The 24,361-nt window shown below is 38.2% G+C and overlaps 1 protein-coding gene across 1 annotated transcript in view; it reads right to left on the reverse strand.

Moving 5' to 3' along the window:
• Positions 1–24,361, reverse strand: part of MEIS2 (Meis homeobox 2) — a 172,299-nt gene that overhangs the window by 136,788 nt on the left and 11,150 nt on the right. Inside the window, exon 7 of the mRNA XM_082317030.1 lies at positions 19,685–19,799. Within this exon, the coding sequence (XP_082173156.1) occupies positions 19,685–19,799 (115 nt within the window). The remainder of the gene's footprint in view (positions 1–19,684; positions 19,800–24,361) is intronic.

The raw sequence follows: 24,361 nt of genomic DNA on the forward strand, positions 1-24,361 counted from the left end.
GCGTGGTGGGCCAGGACAGATAACGGCATTCCCCACCTTCAGAGCATTCTTCCTTAGGGCGAAAGGTCACCCTTCACAGATGTCTCCAGCAGACACTCAGTTGTCAAAAGGTTGCATCATGCGATGCATGCAGTCACTGCTAACAATGCACTGTTCTCATCCAGATACATAAACACGTTGCACTTCTAAATAATTTCCTTGTTAAGGACAACTTGTTTCCCCCCCACCCCGTGAGTTTTGTTCAGCTATCAAAAAAAATGTAAGGAACATTGAGGGAAAAAAAACCAAAAACAAAACCAAAACAGTCTGACCCTCCCTCACCAATTCACGGCTTAAGTATTCTGTTTTCCTTTTCTGTCAGGCTTTTCAGCACAAGATGATGCTTCTGGTTTATTCCCGAAAAAGAGAAATAAAACCACCATATCCCAAAATGTCTAACAGTAAAACATATAGTTTGGAGGCAAAGAAAAGCGCACATTTGGTAAAATGGAAGATAGTAAGCAATTTGTCAGAAAAGTTACACAGCCAGAAAAATTCAATGAAGAAAATTCTGTTCAGCTTAATGTAGCCTATTCTAATTTCTTCCATTTAAAACTAAGAAACAAACATGCACCCTGTGTGGACAACCGCAAAAAGGAAAGGTATATGTGTTCATGTATTTATTACGAATTCAGGTTTGCCTGGTGCAGAAAGTTTATTTCTCCAGGAGCACTTCAGAAATAATAGGTCCTAGCTACTACAGTAGCTCAGCTTTTTAATTTCCAGTGCCTCCAGACGAATAATATAACAACGATTTCTTCTTTGTTGAGGACAGTTACTCTAAAGCAGCTTGAAGGTATCACACACAATACAAAACAAGTAATTTCGTTCTAGAATGGATTCCAACAAGCTTATCAGGATTGTTATCTATTTATAAATTATACATTTAACAGTAAAGTAAGACAGACATGGCTGGAATGTTACACATGGGGAAACACGATTAGAGATATTCCAAATTACTCAACCTAATCCCAAGCAATAGAATCTTAAGGGCACTGGGAATTTCTAGAAGAATTAAGCATTATACATTGTAAAAAGCTCAATTAAATACCCTTAGAAACCAAGCAGAGTTTCTTTCAGATCTGCCTGCAATGTGTAATCCTCCCAAATGCAGAACGTTTGCCTCTCCAAGCATCCCTTTTCTGCTCATTCCTGTAGCCACTGAACCTACGGAAAGCACACTTCCAAAGAGAAACCTTTGGTGCTTTCATGTCTTGTATTTCATACACTTGGCCATCTTGAATTAATAGGAGTCAATGAAGATAAAACATTCTTAAAAAACGGCGGCAGCTTCATTGGTCTAATCTATGAACTTTAAAGACCTTCATTTTATGAGCTTTCCTCAGGGTAGGTATTTCAATGTTCTAAAAACAGGGTTATGGACTGTTAAGTTAAGCACATGTTCTGCATCAACATTTTAGTTTCAGCAGGTTATTTGGTGCCAAGTTTGCCAGTGAGTATCATCAATCCCGAAATATGTGCTTATTTGTTTTAACAGGTGTTTTGAGAACAGCACAGGACAGGAGAAAAGCACTGTTAATATATTCATTTAGTATCTATCCTTAATTCTGAAAAAACCCTTACCCTTCCCCCAAAATATGACAAAATTTCACCTCAGGTGTTTAAGATGCAAAGAGATGCAGTTGAAAAGGAGTGCATTGAATATTTCTGTTATTTTACCAGTCTGATGATCTGTCCACTTATTTCTCTTGTACATTATTTCTCATCTAGTAATCATAGACATGGGTTAACATATGGTATGACCCATCTACTTACAGAAAACTACCTTTTATTGTGCAACTGATGTTAACTGTAGAAGGAAAAAGTAAGGCTGAAGCAAAAAAAACAATACCCTTTAGATAATGAAACATAACCAGGGACTTGCACTCAGTCTGTTCTTCTGAAGACCATTTGTTAGCGTTTGCATCAGAGGATGTACAGGGAGAAGAAATGAAAACAATCTAAAACCAAAATTGGCTTACCCACATCAGTCGTTCCACAGAACCAAAATAATAGTTTGCTCTTAAAAATGAATACCAGCAAAACATAACAATAAGATTTACACGCACACACACACACTGCTGTCACATTTGTGGGTCAGTTGAGACGGTGCATCACAATTTTCACAAAATCCACATGCACAGATACACACTTCTTGCAGGTGTTATCTCAGACTTGGTCTGCTGAGAAACAAAGTGAATCCCCACAGCGACATTTGAAGGTTTAAAAGCTCAGTTTTTTGTTTCTAAATGCCTATGAAAACATTGCCTGTGCTCAGAGGCCTTTTAAAACAAAACCAAAGCTTTTAAAGCTTCAAAAGCGGTCATGGGAATTTGCTCATCAGGAGGGAATCCTAAATGAAGGCCAAGATTCAGTGGATTCCCCTGGACGTGACAAAAGCCATAGCCTGTCTGCAGATCTACCATTTCTTATAACAGATGTGGGCTGATTCAAGCAAAACCTGACAAACCTTTGTCCATGCCCTACATTTTACAAAATCTACTTTTAAAAGGTTTAATCCTCCCCAGTTACGTACTACTATTCTCTGCCATACTGTTAAAAAAAAGATGCGAAACAAAAAAAAAACAAAAAAACAAAACCACCAACTACAACCCACCAAAAAAACCCCTACCTTCATGGATACTTAATGTAACTAAGAGAAAGACCACCCCCCAAAGTCATCAACTTAAAGAAAAAAAAAGGGGGGGGGGGGGGGGGGAAGCTAAGCTTAGAACTTCTATTGTTATAACTTTCAATACATACAAGACAGGAAGGAAACCAACTGACAGTTGCTTTTTAATATATGGGAGATGATTTACAGAAGGAAACATTCTAATGCTATGTTAAAGGCCTAAACTACTTTGAAAAACTTTTTTTTTTAAAGTCAATGTTCTCTACCTATAGCAGTCTAAAAATAAGGTAAGAAGTTCCTAACAAGTTGTTTAAAGGACAGTTATAAAAAGGCAGCAAGAAAGCAACATTTGAGTAGATCAAGGCTGCTGAATCAGTTATTTAAAGCATCAGAAGCCTGGTGTAAATTGAAGTCTGTCTTCTGAAAGCATGAGATACAGGTTTTCCTCAGTTTTAAGGTGAAGCACACAAGTAAAAATATCTACGGTTTCACCTGAATTTAACAGCAACGTTTCTGCCCACCATGTAACTGACATTCTCCCTTTTATTTTGGATGCAATAATCTCATTTCGTTTGTACAAGTTACACCTCGCTCCCATGAAATAAGACAGACAACGTAAGAACAACTAATCAGCATGGAGAAGTCATAAGAGCAGAGGGTGTTATATGGTTTGTTTGCGTTCAGAAGCAATATCCTTCTCAAATGATCTAAAATAAAATTGATCATGCTATAACAAACAGCTGTTTGGTGGAAGACTGGAACAGAAGACCAATACATGGATCCTCCACTGGACATCTGGCCATGCATGGGTATACCCTGCTCATTACAGCTGCAGTTTGAACTAGGACCCTTACATCCAAGAGTGCTACAGTGGCAAGCAAAACAGGTCCAAGTGAATTGTTCCAGGGTTTGCCTCAGCTGGAGGGTGCTCTTTACATAGTTTACAAATTATGCGCTAGACAAGTTCTCAGTCTCTTAAGAACAACTGAACCTTACAAGGAAATTCTCTAAGGAAGCATGTAAAGTGTTTATATGTGAATAAACAAGGGGGGGGGGGGAAATATATATATATATACACACACACACACACACACCCAACCCTACTAAGAACATAAGCAGCTCCTCTGAGCTCATGTAAGGCAGTCATAGAAAATAACATGAGAAACAAACTCAAACCTATATTCTTTGATTATATGAAGACAAATTATATAGAGATAAGATTTTTTTACTGCACAGGCACACCAAGATTGAATCAATTCTGCTTTCAAATATACAGACTGTGCTCCCATCAACTCCCACTGAAGTCAGAATTTGACCTATTGTGTACTTTACATTCACATCAATGAAGTTGGTAAGAATGCAGAAAATTGCTTTAGAAAGATGTAAAATTCTTTACTAGTTCTAAAATAAAAGGAGAGCTTATTTCTTTTAAACAAACCAGATTGACAGCCATTTGGACGAGCTTAAAGGAGGGTTAATTGGCATACAGTAAACCTGAATTCTGACAGTGTGGACTTCTAGCTAAAATGACATTCTCTTTGGTGGTCCTAGGACTGTAGGATTAGTTTACGAGAAAGCAGAGAGGGGTTTGAAACCAAACCCTGAATGTCACTGATGAATTACCAGATAAGAAAGGCCTGACTATATGAAACATATTCCTGTCCAAATTCAGATTCAGAAGAGAAAACAAAACAACAAAAAAGGGACAAATCTGTAGTTGAGCCTGAATTATAGATTAATAGAACGAATGAAAGATCTTAAAAAAAAAAAAAACAAAACCACAATAAAGTCCTTCATTCAAAAAACCTTACTCATAAACAGAGCTTCATACCAAACCATGCTCAAAGCTGGGAATATGAGCTGCTAATATGATCTAACTCAGGGAAAAAATTAGGATAACCAATTCACAGCTAAATGGAAGTGTTGCATCTATCATTGCAGATATGCACAACTGAAGATTGTCTGGAAATGGATAAGGTAGGATGAATTTCATTATTCAGAGACAGCAAAAACAGAAGAAAGAAAATAGGCACATACACAGCAGTTAGCTATCAACTACGCCTAACTCAAGTCACTAAAGTAAGTTTGTGAACTTTGGCGAAATTCAGATATGGTCCCTTAAAACTGAAAGAAAACAGTAAAATCTGTAAGTAAAATTTAAGAAACATTCAACACTAATAAGATAGTCTTTGTTACGTCTTTTTTAACTGGAAAACTGCATTGTTACTTCTCCCTTGAACTGAAGTATGAGTACTACAGTCATCTTTCTCTTGTTAAATCCTTGCACATGAAAAGGGCAGAAAACCCAAAACTAAGTCAGCTGAGATGCCAGCACAGATCAGCCTATCCCTGTTTCCCTAAAATGAAAGCATCTATATGCATTAAGCACTTTGGTAACCTCTAAATAAAAAATTAATTTTGTAATACTTTAAACTTGTGGAATCTACTGTTTTACACAAAATGGATAAAACACCATTGAAGAAAAATAAGACTATTAAACCCAAGCATTAACTAAGTCTAATGCTTCTCATCTGGAAAGATATGTCTAAATTTACCACACACACACAAAAAAAAAAATGTTATGAACCAGGAATTTTTTCTTACTCAAATACTTTTTCACATGGTGACAGATGTTTTGCACAAAATATATTAAGTATCTGAATACACAAAAATTAATCTTAAGTGCATGGACTCAGAAGCACATGAAATCTAATCAAAAGTCTAAGAAGTTAAACAAAAACTTACCAGCTTTCTTTTTAAGGAAAATATTTGTAGTTTAAGACTAGAATGAAAGTGTCAATTAAAACCAAATCCTACAAAGGCTGAGGTGGTCAATATTAACCCTACCGTGGGCCTCTTTATTTCAATAACAGGACTTGCAATACAGAGAGTTAAGCAATGTCTAAGTCTTTGCCAGACTGAGGTCCTACTTTGTTGTAGGCACTTCTGAAAATGGAAGGTCTATGCTGATGTACACATAGGATCCTTTCATCCTTTGCCATTTCTTGCCTAAAAATATTTACCATCTCCATAATGCTAATTATTACATTAAAATCTTTAACAAGTGGCAAATTATAATTTGTACTTCAGTTTAACACTGAGAAATAAAAATAAGAGGCAGTAATGAAGAAATAATAAGAAGGTGACAGCCTTTTGACTGTAGAGAAGACATGGGGCTTTAATAATTTTCTCAAGGCAGTGAACTGACAGTAAAAGTTACATTCATTGGGTTTTACATGTTCTATGGACTGAGTATTTTTCATTCAAAACAGCTTTCTTACTATCTGATAGCACAAAAATAAAAAAAAAAAATCCTAATCGTGATATAAAAACTGTCACCCTCCTTTTTTACTTTTCGCAAGAAAATTTCTTGATAAAAAACATTAGAAGACCAAAATAATGCTTGGGCATGAGATGGATGCACAGCATACATGGTTGTTCTAAACAACTGAATTATGTACCCAGCTGAACAGGAGACCATGAACACCAACTAATACAATCAAGTCAAAATTATTGTTGTCTCAATGAAGCACTTAGGAGCACTGTTTGAGCACCAGGACCTCAGTGTGTTAGGCACTGTACAAATAAAGCAGAAGGACAATCCCTCTCCCTTTTTTTTTTTTACTGGCAGAAGCCCAATGTAGCTCCATTGATTTCAGATGTATTGGCAAGGAAGGGCCTGATCCAAAGCTCACTGAAGTCAACCAAAATCTTTCTGTTGATTTAACAGGCTTTGGATTAGTCCCTAAATAAGAACAGATTTTGGCTCAGCTGAAGGATTTCACTTAAGCCCTCTGCTTGTTCAAGCATCTAGTAGGAGCTAAGAGAACACTGTGGTCCTACTGAGTAGGAGGTTGTGTTCATCCTGAACTATCCCCTTTAACAGATGTACAGGGTCAGGAGTCCCACGAAACAGAGAACCGTCAGTAAGTGGTAAATCTGAGGTGGGAGGAATTAGGAAGGAAGCTCCAAGCTGAAAAATTCTGATTTGTGCTATTTAAGCAATGTTCCATCCTCTTTAGGCAGGAGTGTAAAATTAGACAGGGAGTTCATGCAAATTTCCAAATTTTATGCTCGTAAATTAATTAAAACTTTAGCACCATGTCCTGCAATAAAATTATATTCATGTATTTGTCATATTCACTTCTGCTGGACTCTCTGCAAACGGGGGCTGCCTTAAATCTAGGTATGACCAACTTACAGCTGCATGTGGAGAGGCCCAAGGAAGGTTTAAACAAATGTAATTGCTTAAACAAATGTAGCCACAGTAAGCTGGTGGGCATAACGCAAGATTATAAAGAAAAGAGCACTCTCTACTTATTTAAGAATTAAATGTTGGAGTTGTCAAAAAATTTCATGGTACAAATCACATCTTAATAGAGAATTTGCTGAATTCCCCTCTCTCACTTTCATGGCTGCTCCACCAATCCTTGTCAGTTATAGCAAATGCTCTGTTTACACAAGAAAGTAGAAGACCCCAGTCCTAGCCTGTGCATGAGGAATGTATAGTGCCAAGGGTGTACAAAGGCAACCATCCATAAAATAATTTGAGCTCTTTCCACAAGTTATGTGGCTGACAGTTTAGGACAGCACTCAGTGCAAGTTTGAGCATCTGGAGTTGGCAATGGACTTCAGACTCAGAGCAGCTGGGAAGTCAGTGGAGCACAGGGAAACCACTTTGTCTTGCCCTTTCCTGTGCTCACTACCCTGGCTGTAGGTAGGAACAGGGGCACCAGGGCCATCATGCCAACTCTGCCACCAGACGATTTCCTTGTGTTCACTCCTTATGCTGGGGTAAAGACAACTTCAAAAATAACTCAAACACAGCCAGGCTTTGGGGCTGTCACTTATAAGCCTCCCATATGTAACAGTAGAAAGCAAAGAACCATTTACTTCCTCCAACTCCACACATACCTGCACACGAGGTGAATTACTATATTGAATACAATTAAATAGCAGCAGTCAAATTCCTTGAAGTTAATTTTGAGTTTACTGCATAAGTTTGTTCTCTCCAACAGATTTGAAAAACTGTTAGTATTTGAAGAAATGAACCAAACTGAAAGCACAGATTTATTTTTCTCTGAAGCTCACTTTAACATTAAAAAACCACCAGAGGAAAGAAGCGATTCAAAACTTTCCTGTGCAAATAAAGCTTGTGTTTATTATTTGTCCTCTAAAATGTAAGGCACAATGAAATTTTGTTCAGAAATATTAGGAAGTATTAGACATTTATGGCTGTCTTTTTGTAGATCCTATGTGTCTTAATGGCAGTAGTTTCTATGGGAATTGTCAAAAAATTAATAGGGGTTTTCTGTGTGTTTGTTTTTTATGATAAGAGAATCATGCTTTGCTTTCATTTATTTTCGTGTTTTACCAAAACTTCGCATATCTGAAAGCAGTAGTGCCCCTGTTATTGCTACTGATTCCACACAAGAAGGATCAGGATCTTATGTGGATAGTGTCGTCTTCTCTCCTCTGAAGAGAAAGAACTGCTTTCAACCAATTCCCACACCTTTCCTTCAAACCTTCTCTGGGCAGTCCACCACTGATTCATAAACAAAAGACAGATCTTTCACAAGTACTATAACTATGATCAAGACACCCAGTTGGTGCATTTTAAAATGTTATTCTAAAGTTCTGTAGAAACCCAAGATTGGTATGTTTATTAAGACTAAAAGCAGTAATAAACAACAGTAAAATAGTTACACAAAATGTTATAAATTCTCTCCCCACCCCTCCTGCAAAATGGATATGCTGTATTTCATAGTTAACAAAAAACCTCTAAATATGAAGCAGACTATTTATGATACTGCTGCCAGTTGCGATGCCCTAAGCCTTCATTCTCAGCCACCACTGCCCATGTACATGCTGAAAACTCTTAGGCAACAGAGCAGGGGGTACGCTCGATCTTCTAATGCCAGGATGAGAAAGAAAGAAAAAAAAAAAAAGAAAATCAATGTCCTTGTTTAAAAGACAGAACTACTGATGTGCAAGGTCACTAAACATCACAACCTGTTCTATAGCTCTAGAGTACTAAGGAAATCCTGGGGGGAACAGGGGGGGAGGAGGCAATGCATTGCACAATCTTGTTCTAAGCCAACATTACCCTTGGATCTCTAAGACCTAAACACAAACACAGAATCAAGTTTTCCTTGGTCTACGTTTACTATGCTTGTTCGGGGGGGAGGGGGGGAGGAAAAAAAACCCCACAAACCAAAGCAAACACTAAACAAGGAATATATATACATAGTGCTACAACAATTTTTTTAAACATTGGAAACATCACTTTAGACTTCTCATCTTTATGCAAACATCACTAAAGAACTGGTGATGTGATCCATGTCATCTTCTATTGCTCACTTCATAAGTCTTATTAATTAAAAACAATAGAAAGTTAAAGATCAAGGCTATTTCATTTGCCTTTTTTCACCTTTGTTGAAAAAAGAGGAAGTGTTAAAATAAGCAATACAATTTACAAATGCAGTGTATCCAGTGCTTCTTTTATGAAATTCAGGGAGGCCAATACAAGAATGCACTTGAATTTTCCACATGACCCTACATTCCTGGACTATCAGAGCTGTCCGGTGACAGCAGATGACCATTTCATAACATTCATGCAACATCTAAGTACTCTTGTGCCCATTGTACAGATGGGGAAGAACGCATGTCAGAGAGGGCACATAACTTACACAAGGTCCTATTGGATTTGGTCCTGCAGTTAGTGGCTCCTAGGTAGACAGCCATATCCTTACCTCATGGCAACAAACTGAGGAGCTACAGACAGGCCACCAAAATAACAGATGTCTTCCCAGTGACCATACTGGTTATTTGGATCATGCCTGCAGCTAGCAGGGTAGTTAAGGTGGCCATCACTGTTCCATGGTACCATCCTATCCTTGTGACTATACTGCTTTCTTATAGTACCCATAACACCAGAAAGTTGCAAGTCTAAGTTTCTACATGTGTTTTCATATGTACATTTTTATTCTTGTAAGCATTTGAAAATATTCCTATACATCATCTACTGCATGCACAAAGACTTATACAAGCCAGTAGATACCACTGGTTTAAATGGTAAACATTTATTTGAAGATATCCTAAGTCTATAGACACTCATCCAATTTTAAAAATCCTCAGTTTATCAAGACTTACATGTAGATGGCTTGATTTTTTTAGCGAATGAAAAACCTACCTGAGCGATACAATAGTTTAAGTGAAGGTAGTAAATAGGACAAATTACTCACTTCAGCCTATAGAAAGCTTCCTGCAACCTCAACTCCAACAGCCTCCAGCACCAGTTACTTAAAGGAATCATACAACAGGTTTGAGAAAGAAGAAAGTATATTTAGACACCAGACCTGGGTTTATTAGTACCCCGTGATCAGTTACTTACATGAGAAGTAATTTTATAAATTAAAAGGAATGTTTTACAGTAATTCAGAACCAGATTGATTTGAAAATTCAGAACTACAAACAAATGCATCCAATCACTATAAGAGCCAACTAAAGATGGCTGTCAAATTTCCTTCACCTGTCCTACTTCCCCAGATACAGAAGCTGCTCAGAAGCTGGAGCAATCACGGAGAGGTTAGCACTCCTCTTCTCAAGCAAAGTAAAGACAATAAGACAAAAGGCCCACGTATTACAATGTGTAGTGCCATAATGCAGTGTTTGATGCTCTAGAGGGCCTTCAACAAGTACTATACAGCCAAAAATCAATTGAAAATCAGCATGATAACAGAGCATGAGTTGCCCTGTAATAACCTTAAGCCCCCCAAGGCTATGTGGGTCCCTTTCATCTGCCAGGCTGCACTGACGCTAGGGGAGCCTGGCCTCCCCTCCCCGAGCACTCAGGACACATCGGTGCCTTTTACCTACTGCTTTCACCTCGCACAGTAAGGAGAGCTGACAGCCTCAGTGGGTCTTTTAAGCTTTCAAAAGTGGAATTTGATTTTTCTTGGCATAGGTTTGGAGGCTTTAAATTTTGTCTTTTTTTTTTTTTAATAAATTTCTCCTTTAAGTAAACCTACTGATTTTGGACTGTAAACATCCTCAGCATAAAGAAGATCCCTCTGATCCTATGGCTGAATACACAGCGGTGATTCCTCTGTGTTTGACAAAGTACAACTCAAGAAGTAAAAGAGAAACACTGTTCAATTCCATGGAAATTGTTATGCACGCAACAAAGTGGGCCTACAAATATTTCACTCATATGGTAGGTTTAATTTCAATATTTCTTTAATTACTTTCCAACAATGTCTGGTTTCTGTTGAATTTACGCGAGTACTTGGCATTTGGTGCAACCCCAAAAAGATAAGATACATATGTCCCCTATTCACAGTCTTGGCATTTTTACCTTAACTCAGGCATTGAAGTGATTGGTTTGAAAAATTACCTTGCTGATTAGCCGGGTTTTCTGGTAAATATATAGAGTTAATCCTTAAATTCTGAATATGACATAAGGTATACAAATGTTCTGTCTGACTCAACGGCAACATATCACGGCTTAAGGAGGACATGTACGCTGATCTCTGTGAGAGAAGAAAGAGCTAATTGGGAGTTAGATTCAGTGTGATTATCAGCTTGTTTATGATAAGGGAGTACTCTTCTGAATAGCACTGTAAATTCATCCCTGATTGTGGTGTTAAACCACAGCTCATTTCCCCCCCCCCCCCCCCTTTTTTTTTTTATTTGGTTAGAAGGGGCTTTAAACTATTTTCAGCAGATGACAGTGTCATGCTTTGATTTTCTTCCGTCTTAAAAAATAAATCAGCCACATGAGCCTGATGTCAAATTTCACTTTCTAATAGGAGAAAGGCACATTTTAAGTGTTTACTATAAGAACACATTTGGGTAATTTTTCCCCATGTCATTATGAACATTAGACTGACCCAATTAATATGAAATGTTTCTATGCTGCTGGAACAGACCGTGTTACAGAAAGAGCCATTTGCACAACCTGTTCATGATTATGGGCCATAAGGACACAAAGATGGCATAGACATTTGTGGACCATCTGAATTCTTACAGGGGAAGGGGAAAGAGGAAAAAAAAAAAAAAAAATGATGTTAGCTGACTGTTGTGGGTCATGTTTTTTAATCCAGAGTATTGGACATGTAACACAGCAACAAGAGCTGATCATTTTGTTTAATCACCTTTTGGATCTTTGCCAGATGGTCTCTATTGAGAGCGCTGCAAACAGAGAGAGATGAACTGCGTCTAACATGCCACTAGAGCTTTCCCGTAAATGTCTGAGAACTGAATCCAACAAGAATTTAGTCTCAGAGCAGAAAGGGATACATTTAAAAACTATGTGCATTAACTATACTTTTCCCCATAGAATCCTCACTTGGCATGAATAATTTACCCTCTCTTATGCTAATGGGATCATGAAAGTATCCCTGTGTCTTTAGTGCAGCTATTCTCAGCTTTCAGTAATTACCCCACCCAGTGAAAATAACATGGCTTCTGCAGCTGAACGGCCTACTAGTACCTGGCAATTAGAAAGATCATGGCTGACAGAGGAGTGGTCCAGAGATGGACACACAAGCTCGGGCAGCCTGAGGAGCAGTTTGAAAAATTAAAAGCCTTCCACTGTGAACATTTCCTTAGTTGCTTAGGATCAACATGGAGAGAGCAGCTCCTGCAAGGGCAGTTTTATTTTTTAAGGATGACAGAGGATTCTAATGTACTGTCTGGGCATCCTAATATTAAGAAATAGAGGCACTCCTTGGTCATCAACAGTTAAAAGAAAGTTTGTGTTTGTTTTGTTGGGGTTTTTTTGTTTGGTTTTTTGGGGTTTTTTTTGTTGTTTTTTTTTAAATTAGTGCCGTCTTGTTGAACAAGAGGGAGAGAATTAAAAAGTCAATTAATGAGTGTCCTTCAGTATCTGACAATTTTATCAGCTACACAAAGGAAAATTCTGTAGTATTTCATTAACAAAAAGTTTTTAAAAACCCATTGCAAAGAACCAGGCTTTGACCTCTGTCCACAGCACTCCATGCTAGGTAGTTCACTATGTAAAAATTATCAGGCTAAAACATCTGGGAAAGAAAGCTATGAAACAGCAGGGAACGTGGCTGGTTTATTGTTTATCTTTTGTTTATGAGGCAGTATTCAAGTTTAATTACTACTCTAAATTAAACTCTAACAGGCATCAGGAGACATCCCTTTACACGACTAAGTTAAAAAAAAATCCAGAGATTCCAACACTAGATCTTTCAAATAAGTTGGCATATATAGGAAGAAATTAGTCAGTCTGTAACAACGCAGGAAGACATTTAAGCACTTGCTACTGTATGTTTGAATGTGTTGCATTATGAAACCATTAATATTGTAACAAACATACAATTATAAAATTTAGCAAATGGGATGTTATCTAACATTTGGAGGCAAATTGGGTTAGGCTGAGTAGGATCTGAGATGGAAAGAATGGCCTAAGGGGGAATCCTACCTTTTTCAATTTGAAATACAAATATATGAATATATATGCACATATACAAATACATGTATTTAAAAACACCCCAAAAACATGAAGTCAGAGGCAAATCTCTCAACGGTAACAATCTCTTAAGTAAAATCACTTAGTTATTTTCCCTGAACCTTCACGTACAAAAGAGAGGGAAGAGTTCACTATGTTTACCATAACAGTAAGTGACCAGTTTTAGATGAACTTAGCTGTAGGAAAAAATAAAAATTGAAAGCAACTAGCAAAAGATTATTCCAGATGGCATCTGTCATATTGTATTTAGGGTTATTTTAAAGAGATTACTGCCACTATGAAAACATTCCATTGACAGAGGTTTCCTAGGCTGCATTTGAAACCCCAGCACAACATACTTCAAATATGGAAGTAAGTGTTTTCTAATGCATATATAGATTTTTATCTATATCCAAATATAAAAACCTACATGGATTAAAAGCTAAGAGTGAGGTGAGAATCTTAAATACAAGTATAATATTTTAATTCCCCCCCACCATTCTAAGCTTTTATTTAATAAAAGGTGAGGAATCTGCAGTTGCCACCAGCCTGATTATTAGAAAACTGTATAGTGAAGCGAAGATTCAGTGTGAAATTTTAATGTTACTTATTGAATAGTGGGTAGGGACATAAATGTTCACCGACTCCAACAACCAAACAAAAACTGCAAAAAGATGTATTTGTTCATGCAATAGATGGAAAGAAAAGAAAGGATGGGAGGATACTAAAATGTGACTATATTTAGCTAAGCTGGTTCTGGCATCATTATGGTTAATGTGCATGTGGTGTGCAGTGTGAGCTCAGCAGTTACTGGGCCAACTGTCTCAGTATTTCTGGGAATTCTGCCTATTCACAGTGCAGGGATTGTTCAATTGCTGCAAAATGTACAAAATGAATTTTACAAAAATGAATTGTAAGGAAGGCCCCATTACAACGATTTTACAGCAAAGATGTCAACATCAATTTTTCTTTCATGCATAGCTAATGATTAAAACAGCATATTCCATTTGCCTAAGACAATTTATTTCATATTGGCACATCAAAATATTGAAATACAAAGTTATCTTTACTCTACCCTTATTATTCATTGCTGCTGAACCCACACCATTGTTCAAACCGTGAAAAAATAAAGCAAACTTGGCAAGAAATACTTAAAACAAAGGCTCATCAATATTCTCCAATTTGTCAACATCTCAATTACAGCAATGGAAAAAAATGTAAATTTCATGTGCTTTGAACACTAAGGGGTCTATTCTTCTGTCAGTGCACATGCGTAACTCCAATCACCATTAATGGGAATTACTCATACATATCAACACAAGGACGGGCCCCTCAAACTTGAAAGGAAAAGATGAATTAATAAGGGCTACTCTCTTCCTGTATCTTCCTCAGCTGAAAAAAGTCATTGTTCTATAAGAGTTTTTCATACTTCATACAGTTCACCTTTATGAGAGCTGTGCCTTCTGAAATAATGCATCTCCAGTGAAGCATTATTTATTAGCAAGTTTGGTTTTTCACAGTCCGGATGTTTGAGCCTTTCTATTAGGAATTTTCTTTCTTATAAGAGAGACAGCTCTCTCCCAATAAAACCATACCCTATAGCTTTATAGGTAAAAATACAAAAGAATAAAGTTATGTTCTGAATCCTTATGATGAATATACATACTAGCCTCAGCAGGCTTACTTATACAGGCAGAACTAGGAAAAAGAAGTTGTAGCATTAGTTTTTGGATATTAAACTTCCAAAGACCTTGTGTGAATGTGTTATTTTTTTTATTATTATTAACAACAACCTATACCTCTCCTTTTTCAGACTACTGGAGTTTGGTTCAAAGCTTTCAGTAGAGTTTTGGTGCTAGGACAGGCCTTTGGGCATTATCAGCTAGTTTTGTAAACAAATTTGGTTTGTATACCATCATTATTGCAAGATGGTATATAATGAATAAGAAATCTACTGCCTAATTTTTCCAACATGCATCAATCCAGAGACGCAACCTTGTACGAACACATAATTTCAGCTAACATCTTAGCTGACTTTGCCCCGAACCAAATGATGAGTTTTTGCCACAGAAAGCTATTGTGTACAAATTTGTGGGACAAACATCAAGCTGTCACAAAAATGTTTCTAAACTACTTCAAGATATTGCCCTAGAGAGTAGCCTCAGATATTATTTATAAAGGGACAGATCTTCTTCATTCAGCACAAGCAGTTCCATCAAAAAAAAAAAAAAAAAAAAACCACACAAACAAACAAACAAAAAAACACCAAAAACCAAAAAACCCACCACACATCAATGAACTACTCACATGGGTAAAGTAAAGTGGATGTGATGCCCACTTATATATTTACTGCTGTATAAGCTAGAAGTTTCTTGTCTCTGGCTTCTCACTTATGGTCAAGTTTATCACCCCAGGCCTAACCCTAAAAAGTCGCTGAACTTCCTGAAAGGTCCTGAAGAAACACAGCCTCCATCTGACTTGGCTGGATCAGGCCCTGAGTAACTGAACTAAGAATATGACAAATCAGGTATACAATCCTGGTATCATAAAATATGAAAGTGAAACTATTCCCTGGTGCTTTCCTGTAGACCACATGTTTTTAAACCTTAAAAAGATTTATTTCCCACTTTTCGTGCATAATCTGCCATATTCATTATTTGAAATATCCCATAAAGAGATTAAACAGGAATTAAAGTCTGGGAGCATCATATCCATCACTGTGGTACAAACTGATGCCAAATTCTAGAAGTCATTTAGCCTTGTATGTAAAGGCAGTGGCCATTTTCACTTTGTTTCACAAAGAATAAGGAAAACACAATACCCCAGTAGACTTTCAGATGTGTTTTTTCTCCTCCAAAGAAAAGGGTGGATGATAAAGCTACACACACCTTTTAATCTTCCACTTGGGGTTTTTACACATATATTCCCCGGCAAAAACCCCAGGGTCTTGTCTCTCCCCTCCCCTTCTCTCAGCCCCTTTCCTGCCATCTCCCTTGCTATAACTCAGCTAACCCAACAGAACCAGTCAGTTTTAAATTTCAGTTGGGACCCCGTTGACCTGTTAATGAATCTACAGAGAGGAGAAAAACTCACAGTGTTGAGTTATGCCTGGTGTTGCTAGCTGACTTGGAGTCAGAAATGCTTGAAGCGTTAACGTAATTGCAAGAATGTGAAAAATGAAGCGTTGGGCTCCTGAGCAAAGCAAAAGGTCAAAGCAAGCCCTACACAAAACAAGTCTCTGGAAGATGGCCTCATTAGACCATTAAATCAGCTGCTTCTTTTTCTCCTTTGTAAGATGTTTAGAGTGCTTTATTTTTATTATTGGATATATTTAACTCTTTCTCTGTCCAGGGAAGGGGGAAAGTTGATCAGACCTACTACATAATTACTAATCTCTAAAATAGTATTACATGGCATTGATCTGCATTTGTGGATCTGAACTGGGGATAAAGTCAATAAATGCTTGGTAGACTACAGGTCACTAGTACTTTGGTTTGCTAGATGATCAATACATTGTATAGCTTAGTTTTCTGTTGAACAAGTGAGGTGACATGTTAAGAACAACATAGACACTCACCACTAATAAAATTAGGATAATCTTTCAACATTTACTGCCTGAAGGCCCTTTCCTTAACTCATTCAATGCCAGCATGTTTCTAATAATACCCAACATTGACTAGATTAACCCTTTTGATGCCAAAAGGCAGTCACGCACTGTTGTGGGGAGACTGTCCTCCATAAACAAAATGCCTACACCATTTTCATTTGGTTCTAACTTTAAGAACTATGGATTAATTCTTCTGTGTAATAAATATATCTACCTCATGCAGAGAAAGTCTGCAAAAAAGAAGTAATCACTCACTCAACTCCTTTCCATCTCCCCACCCAAAAAAAAAAAAAAAAAAAAAAAAAAATCACAAGCCGCACATCATAGACTTAAGGTAAAAGCAGAAACCCGTGGAAAGAGTGCTCCCAAGAGCCAGAAGCAGCTGACTCTAGTTTGAATCAATCCCTGCTGCTACCAGGCATCAGTAGAGGAGACCATAAGTTGCTAATGTAACTCAAGACTCTCTAATGAGCTCCCATTCCCAAGAAATCCTTTGGGGCAAGTGGAATACTTGAAGCAGCATTTGTGGAAGGTCTTGACAAAACTGTAGGAAAACCAAGTTGACCCAAATAAGTAACTGCACCAGAATAGCTCAAGAGGGCATCTACCCATCTTGGCATTGCCTGCGACTGACTCACAGCCAGTTCACAAGTTATAAAGTAAAACCCTGCCCCCCTCAAGGAAGTGTAAGGAAAATTCAATACAGGCCTCCCTCTCTTTAGTCTTCCCCGTGGTTGAGAGGGGGAGAGCAATCCAAAGCTGTCTCCAATGGGAATTTTGCTGGTGCTGTAGGATCATACATCTTTCAGCTGCCAGCAGCTGAGTGGAATGCTGATTTGCCACTGGACGACTGCTTCCCTTTAAAAGGCCCAACTGAGCACAAAGGGAAGCATGCGAGTGATGTTTTACCCTGCTAGACTGGGCCGCACCAGTGACTGATTTGGCCCTTCAGCAGTTGTTCCCCTTCTGCAGAAGGGAGTGTAACAGGCTTGTTTAAATAATATGTATTGCCAGAAACCTCAGTCTCCAATGGGAAGTTGGTGTAGTTATCAACTACTTTTTCTTATGCTTAGCAATATTTCCTCAAGCTCCCCAAGTTACGTGACAAGGGATCAGAGACTAGTGAAATGCAAGATCCCTGGATGTCGATACAAGGGATTTCTTTACACCAAGCATGGCTCGATGAAGAAACTCTTGTAATTTCTAAGGGGTTGCTGCGGCATAGTGCAGATACAGGTGTGAGGAAATTTCTTACCTAGGGGTGGAATGAACAAACACACTGTGGCAGATGACTCAGAGGAATCATTTTTAAGTATGCAAATGATCATCTGCTACACCAAGCATCTTCGCCACAATATACAATGTAAACATTTGATCAACCGTAAACTCTATGGCCAGCTAATAGACATAACACCGATTTGCTGCTTAGCAGTCAAGCTCTCCCTTTCATTAGCTGCTGAAGCTGTAATAGTTCACGCTGGGTCTCGTACAGCTCTGATCCAACCACATAGAAAAAAATCCCGCGTGACTCATGATGGAGCTGGATCACACCCTGTGCCATGGCTGCTTTCTATCAGCAATAAGATTACAAATGTATAAACAATTCATAAAAATAGGAGACAAACCCAAACCACTCTACCAGAAACAAACTTCGCAAGTTCCTAGAATCGCAACGGGTACGACACCAGATCGTGAGACAGACGAGGGGATCTAGTTCTGTGCCAAGCAGTGGGCCACGTGAGAGACGCGAAATCACATATCTGCTCCGCCGCCTAAACATGGCAAGTATCACAGTGGGAAGCAGCCTACAGCGTGAGGCTAGCCACTGCAGCTCTAGCCCTGAAGGCTGCTCCCCTCTCCACTTTTGGGATCCCACATGGCTAGTTGGATGGCAGACCTGCCAGTTGGCTCTGTTGGGTATGTAACCCCCATGTGGGAGAAACACAGTGGCAAAATGCTGCAGGTGCATGAGATGGAGGGAGCGTATCCTAAGACCTTATAAAGGCAATGTCTCACTCACTAGCTGAGGCTTACCATGTTTACTAAGAAAAACAAGAACAGAGCCCACCTTAAACTTTGGCCTTAAAAAAATCAGTTCTGAGTCAAGATGCAAGAGTGACAGTAGACCATCTTTACCCAATTTTTAGCACTGCAGGCTTGACTCTTATACCTTCTGAGTCACTTATACTTCTAATGAGCAAGTGTAAAACACTATCAGAATGACAGCCTTTGACACTCACTCAGCATGGATGCAGATGACCACACACAAGGTGCAATGCAGTAGGAAATAAAACAAACAAAAAAACAAACCCTGAAATAATAAACAAACCTCACGAACCCTTGAGAAAGCTTCACTGTATAGATCCAGCACAGGTTTTGCAGTTCAGGTACATCTCTATTTACCATTCTGAATTCAGATTTTCAGAAGCAGAAACAAGTCTGTACAAGCAAACATTGCAAGAAACATTTCTCTGTCCAATTTGGGTTTTGCTTCTACTTTATATAATTTAGCAGCTTCATAACTTCATATAGGAGTCTCTTTCCCAGCTAAAACTACAGGTTAAATTCTTCATCTCTAACCCGGCTCAAACAACTGCATCACAGCTGGAGAGTATGTCTGTCATTATATTTACTTACACTACAAAAAAATAAACTGTAGATAACCAAATTTGTAAAGGAATTGGCAGAACTAATCAATTGTTATTACAAAGCTTGTTTGAAGATTAGATATTTTGCTTTGAAATAATAATAAAATGCAGCTAAGTGGGTTAGGAAAAGGAAATACCGTCTCCCTAAGTTACAGCTGATTATACTGCAAGTCTGCCACTCCATGTTTACTCTAAGGCAGATGTACTGATATAATAAAAAAAGCTGGAGTTATTTTAGTCATGCCTACTTTGCGGAGGGAAAAAGTTTGACCTTTTACCTTGCTCGCTGCTGTTGTCTCCGCTCTGGGAAGCATGGCCCCCACTGGAGGGCCCCGGTGTGCCTGCCGAGTGCGTTGAGGTTGCATCATCGTGGTCTCTCCAAGATGAAGGATTCTGGTGTCAGAGTGCCAAGGAATTTTTTCCACAGTTCCCATTCCAATAGCAAATGAAGAACAGAAAGAAAACCAGGAGAAGAGGGGAAAAGGGGGGGAAAAGTATACACATTAGCATTTGTGAAATGTGCCAAACACCAATACTGTTTGCACGGTGTAATAATTCTTCAGCAAAGACAAGCAGAGGAGGTACAAAGATTTACTTGTTAAAATAAAGGACAGATATTTTTCTTTTTTAAACTTTCCAAAGCATTGTCTGGATTTAATTGTTTGAATAGTACTGCAGAAGAATATTTCGGGGAGAAAAAAAAAAAAGAAAAAAAACGGTTTCTTAATACAGGGGGGCAGGGAGGAGAGCATCAACCTGCAGTTTATGATACTAGGTGTTCACATTAGGATCAGGATAGGTGGTATGCAAACTATCTCCCCACACTTTGGTTTTGGAGACTGACTAGAGATGGGAGGGGAGAGGAAGAGGAGGGAAACTGTTTCAAGAAGTAGAGGAGAACATACATGGGAGAGGAGCATGTCCTCACACCCTACCCTCTCTCACCCATTTGAATGCTAGAAAAACTTCAAGCAAATGCAAAGTTGTGAAGGAAAAAGAAAGCTTCCTCTGAAAGATGTTATATACCAGGAAAGATGCTTCCTCACCCCCCCACCACCACCTTGATATGACACATTTCAAAAGACTTTCTAGATGTATCACTCTAACAGTTCGCTTACAAGTATTGTCAAGAATAACTGCCAGGTGATTATATAAAATAACACGTATAGTGATTTTTTTATGTAATTCTTTCGACATTACTATGCATAAAACACGACTAAAGGGAACACAGAAGACAGACATACGAAGTTCGCAAAACTTGGCTAAGTAAGACCTCAACTACTGTACTTTAGTCACATAATTCATGCAAGCTTTCTAATTTATTGAGTATTGGCTTTCCTGGAGCGAGGAGCTGCTATTTAAAAGGATAAGTGAGGAAAACTTAATGTTACAGTTTAGTGCTACTTTGTTGAGTGTATTCTCCTCCTGTCCTCCTCCCCTTTCCTGATCATTCCCAATACCCTGCTGTTGCTTAAAGGAAAACAGGAATTCTACTGTACAGGAAGAGCTTTATCAGCACCACATGAAGGCAGGCAAGAGATGGAATTTCCTCTGGCAGAAAAGGAGAGCAAGAACACATGAAACAGATCAGACTAGGGGCTGGACCTGCATTACTTGTCACCTGTATGTGACAACTTAAATCAAGCACATTATAATAATTCAACAACAAAACAAACAAAAAAATCCCCCCTCAAAAAAAAAAAAAATTGCTTCTTAGTTTTGATTACATTTTAAGTCTGTGTTGTGAAATAACACCGGACTATTAAAGCACAAGGAGATCCTAAAAGCAGCAAGCGACAAGTTTAGGTAAATTCTTTGAGCAGGACTGATTCTGACCTCATCTACCCCGACGTGTAGTAGGAAAAAGTTCAACAAAAATCAACTGATTTACCCATTGTAAAATTCAGTGTAAGTGTGATTGGAATCAGGTCCCAAAATATATATTGAAACATCTCAAAGTAATCTCCTAGCACTGATTAGTACCACATGCTCTATAGCAACGCAAAATAGAACTGCCAAATAACGGCTTGCTACAATACCCAGTAACATAAATCTAACGGGTCTGACCCAGATCGCAGCAGAGACAAAGAGAAGAGCCCATGACTTCAAAAGGCTCCCAGTAAAGCCCTAGGTGACCAAAGGGTAAGAAGGATCCAAATCCCCTTCACCTTACACAGACACACACATGCACCCCCGTATGTGGTTCCATGGCAGAAAGGTATGAGTAAAATCAGAAGACAGGCCAGGATCTGAAATTGCCTAACCTATCACTGCAACAGACAACACAACAGCACTTATGGCACAAAACCACCACCCCCTCCAAAACCTAGAAGACTGATCTACTTTTCCTCACACAGAACGACAACAGGAAAAAAAAAAACCAAACAAACCACAAACCACCAAACAATAATATTTTATATTCATTGAGGTTTTTATATTAATTAGATCTCAGAAATCACTATTAATACTGTAACCCCCCCCAAATTTCATTAAAAAAAAAAAACAACAACAAAAACACAAAACATTTTACCATCATTTCAGAGAGTCAGGTGGAAAGAAACACAAAAAGAAAGATGAGAAGTCTTGAAAGTTCAAGCAGCCCAGATGTTATTAAAAAAAACAAAAAAGTTGAAAATAAGGTTAGCAAAAAGTTCAGAGGGAAATAAAATGCAAAAAACTGAGCAAGTTTCTTTACAGCCTGGATTAAAACACAGTTGTGCCTATGAGCTTCTCTTTTTATCTCTGAGTTAGGAAGCCACTCAAATAGCTTCAAGCTGAAGGCAAACAGCAGACAGGAGCTCTTCAGCCCTCTGCAGCCTCTTAGCGTCAGCTGTTTGCCGGATGGTAATCAGATAAAGAGCTAGAAGAAATACATGAAAAAGGAAAGAAACAATAGCATAGCATGAGTTTAGCCCTCCAACAACATCAGGCTGGAACCTTCTTTTATAAAATGTAATAATTGCAACATGTTCACCTAGGCTAAACTTTTCAGGGAACACAGTGAGTTATGTTAATTTTATGCACTGCAGGCTCTCTTAAGCTGGCTGCTGTTGGAGCTCCTTATCACACATATGAAAATTACAATAATTAACTGGTAACACCTCAGCTATGTTTTAAGGCAAATGTCATCCAAAACCTATCATACAGTATTTCAAAAGCTAGACCGGCCTTTCTGTTTCAAAACCGTAACGATTTGGAAAGGATCACTGAATAAGACTTCCCGCAGCTGAAAGCACTTGCTGTCTCTACCAGGCTGAGTTGTTCTTGACCGCAGTTTGTAGATCCCGTTTGGGAAAGACAGACTGTATTGATTGGGAACTCAATGTATTTCTTGTGACACAGTTTTCTTGAGGAAGCAAATTGGCAGAATTTTGTTGAAGGACAGAAATAATAAGATGGGATATTTACAAGACACGACAGTAGAATGTTGGAGGAATTTGAAAGGGAGGGAAATAGCTAGGCTTTATTATTATAAAAAATGACAAATAACTCTAGGGGTGGAGTTTACAGCCTCATAAAAAGGCAGCATTCTTTTGCTTTGGACTAAGATCATTGTACGTGTCAGTGAACTTCTCTTTTCTCCCCTAGACTGTTTCCAACTTTGCATCCCTCAAGAAAAACTTCTTGGCCAAGTGCCTAACCGTAAGTAGTTATTTTATGTATGTCTTCACAAAAACATGGGACCAAATGACACATCTAAAGTGTACTTCACTGGAAACACTTCATCAGTATAGTTTAGGTACCTAAAGAGATCCTAATCTAAAGCCCGCTAACACTAATTGTGATTTTTCTATTAATTTCAATGAAATTTGTATTAAGCTATCACACTGTAAAAAAAAAAAAAAAACAAACAAAAACCCAGATAGCTTTTGATAAATTACCCTAACTGTTAGCATGGCTTCTCCTATCTTCTTGCAAGTTTAGTAATATGCTTTGCAGGAACACGTAGAAGAGTGTGGATGATGTCTGCCAAAATGCAATTGCCTGTTTTGTGTACGTGTGCATACTATAAAATTTTCACACACGTATGACCTAAACCAATGCCAGGTACCATAGAAGGTAAACAGCACACATGTATCTATTCCCAGTAGTTTTAATAATTGGGAGTCAAATATGGTGCTCCTCTTGCTCTTACCTAATTGTGTTAAAGAGCAGTGTTACCAGGAGAAAAGCAGTGAATACTGAGTAGAGCACAATAGAAGGAGATGGAAAATAGATACAAGAAGCTAGGTCTCCAGGGGCAGTATTTTCTATTTGCTGGGCTACAGACTCGCAGCTGATAATGCAAGTTGTAATTAATATAAAAGCAGGAGACAATATGGGGAAAGCTTGTACTAGCAGGGCCACAGGAGATCACTCCGCTGCTATCCACTGTTTCTCATTTACACACATAGCCTTCCCTAGAAAACACAATTTTGCCAGTGTTTTTTCCCTTGAAAGTTAAAAAAAAAATTATCTAGCACCACCACTGAATTTTGCTAAATCTAGAAAAGAGCAACAGAAAGGACAAGAGTCTCCTGGCATACAAAGCAAATCTGATGCGTTACTCTTTTGTCAACGCTGCAAATCCGGTGGAAACTGTAAGATTTTATAACTGCTACAGGATTTCTTGAACGAACATGTTGTAACAGAGAAATTTTATATAGGATAACCTTCTGTTGAATTGCAATTTGTACATTGTATGCCGAGAATTTCCACAGGGCAAAGTCTGGCTAATTTTTTGTGAGTGTACATAGTCCCGCTAGGGCTGATTCTGATCTCACACTGCTTTTTATGGTGATATTAAAGACTCAATTAATGATAAGGAATTTGCTTCTTATTTATAACTGGGAAGTAAAATCTATCAGGCCAGCTGATACCCATGTGAGTAAGCTGAGCAGGATTTGGCTCACAGACATTAACTGAAGTTTTAAGTATACAACTGTGACAGGATCAGGCCCTTATACTTTCTCAGA

The sequence above is a fragment of the Platalea leucorodia genome (genome assembly GCF_965183815.1).
Source record: "Platalea leucorodia genome assembly, chromosome: 7".
Lineage (NCBI taxonomy): Eukaryota > Metazoa > Chordata > Aves > Pelecaniformes > Threskiornithidae > Platalea > Platalea leucorodia.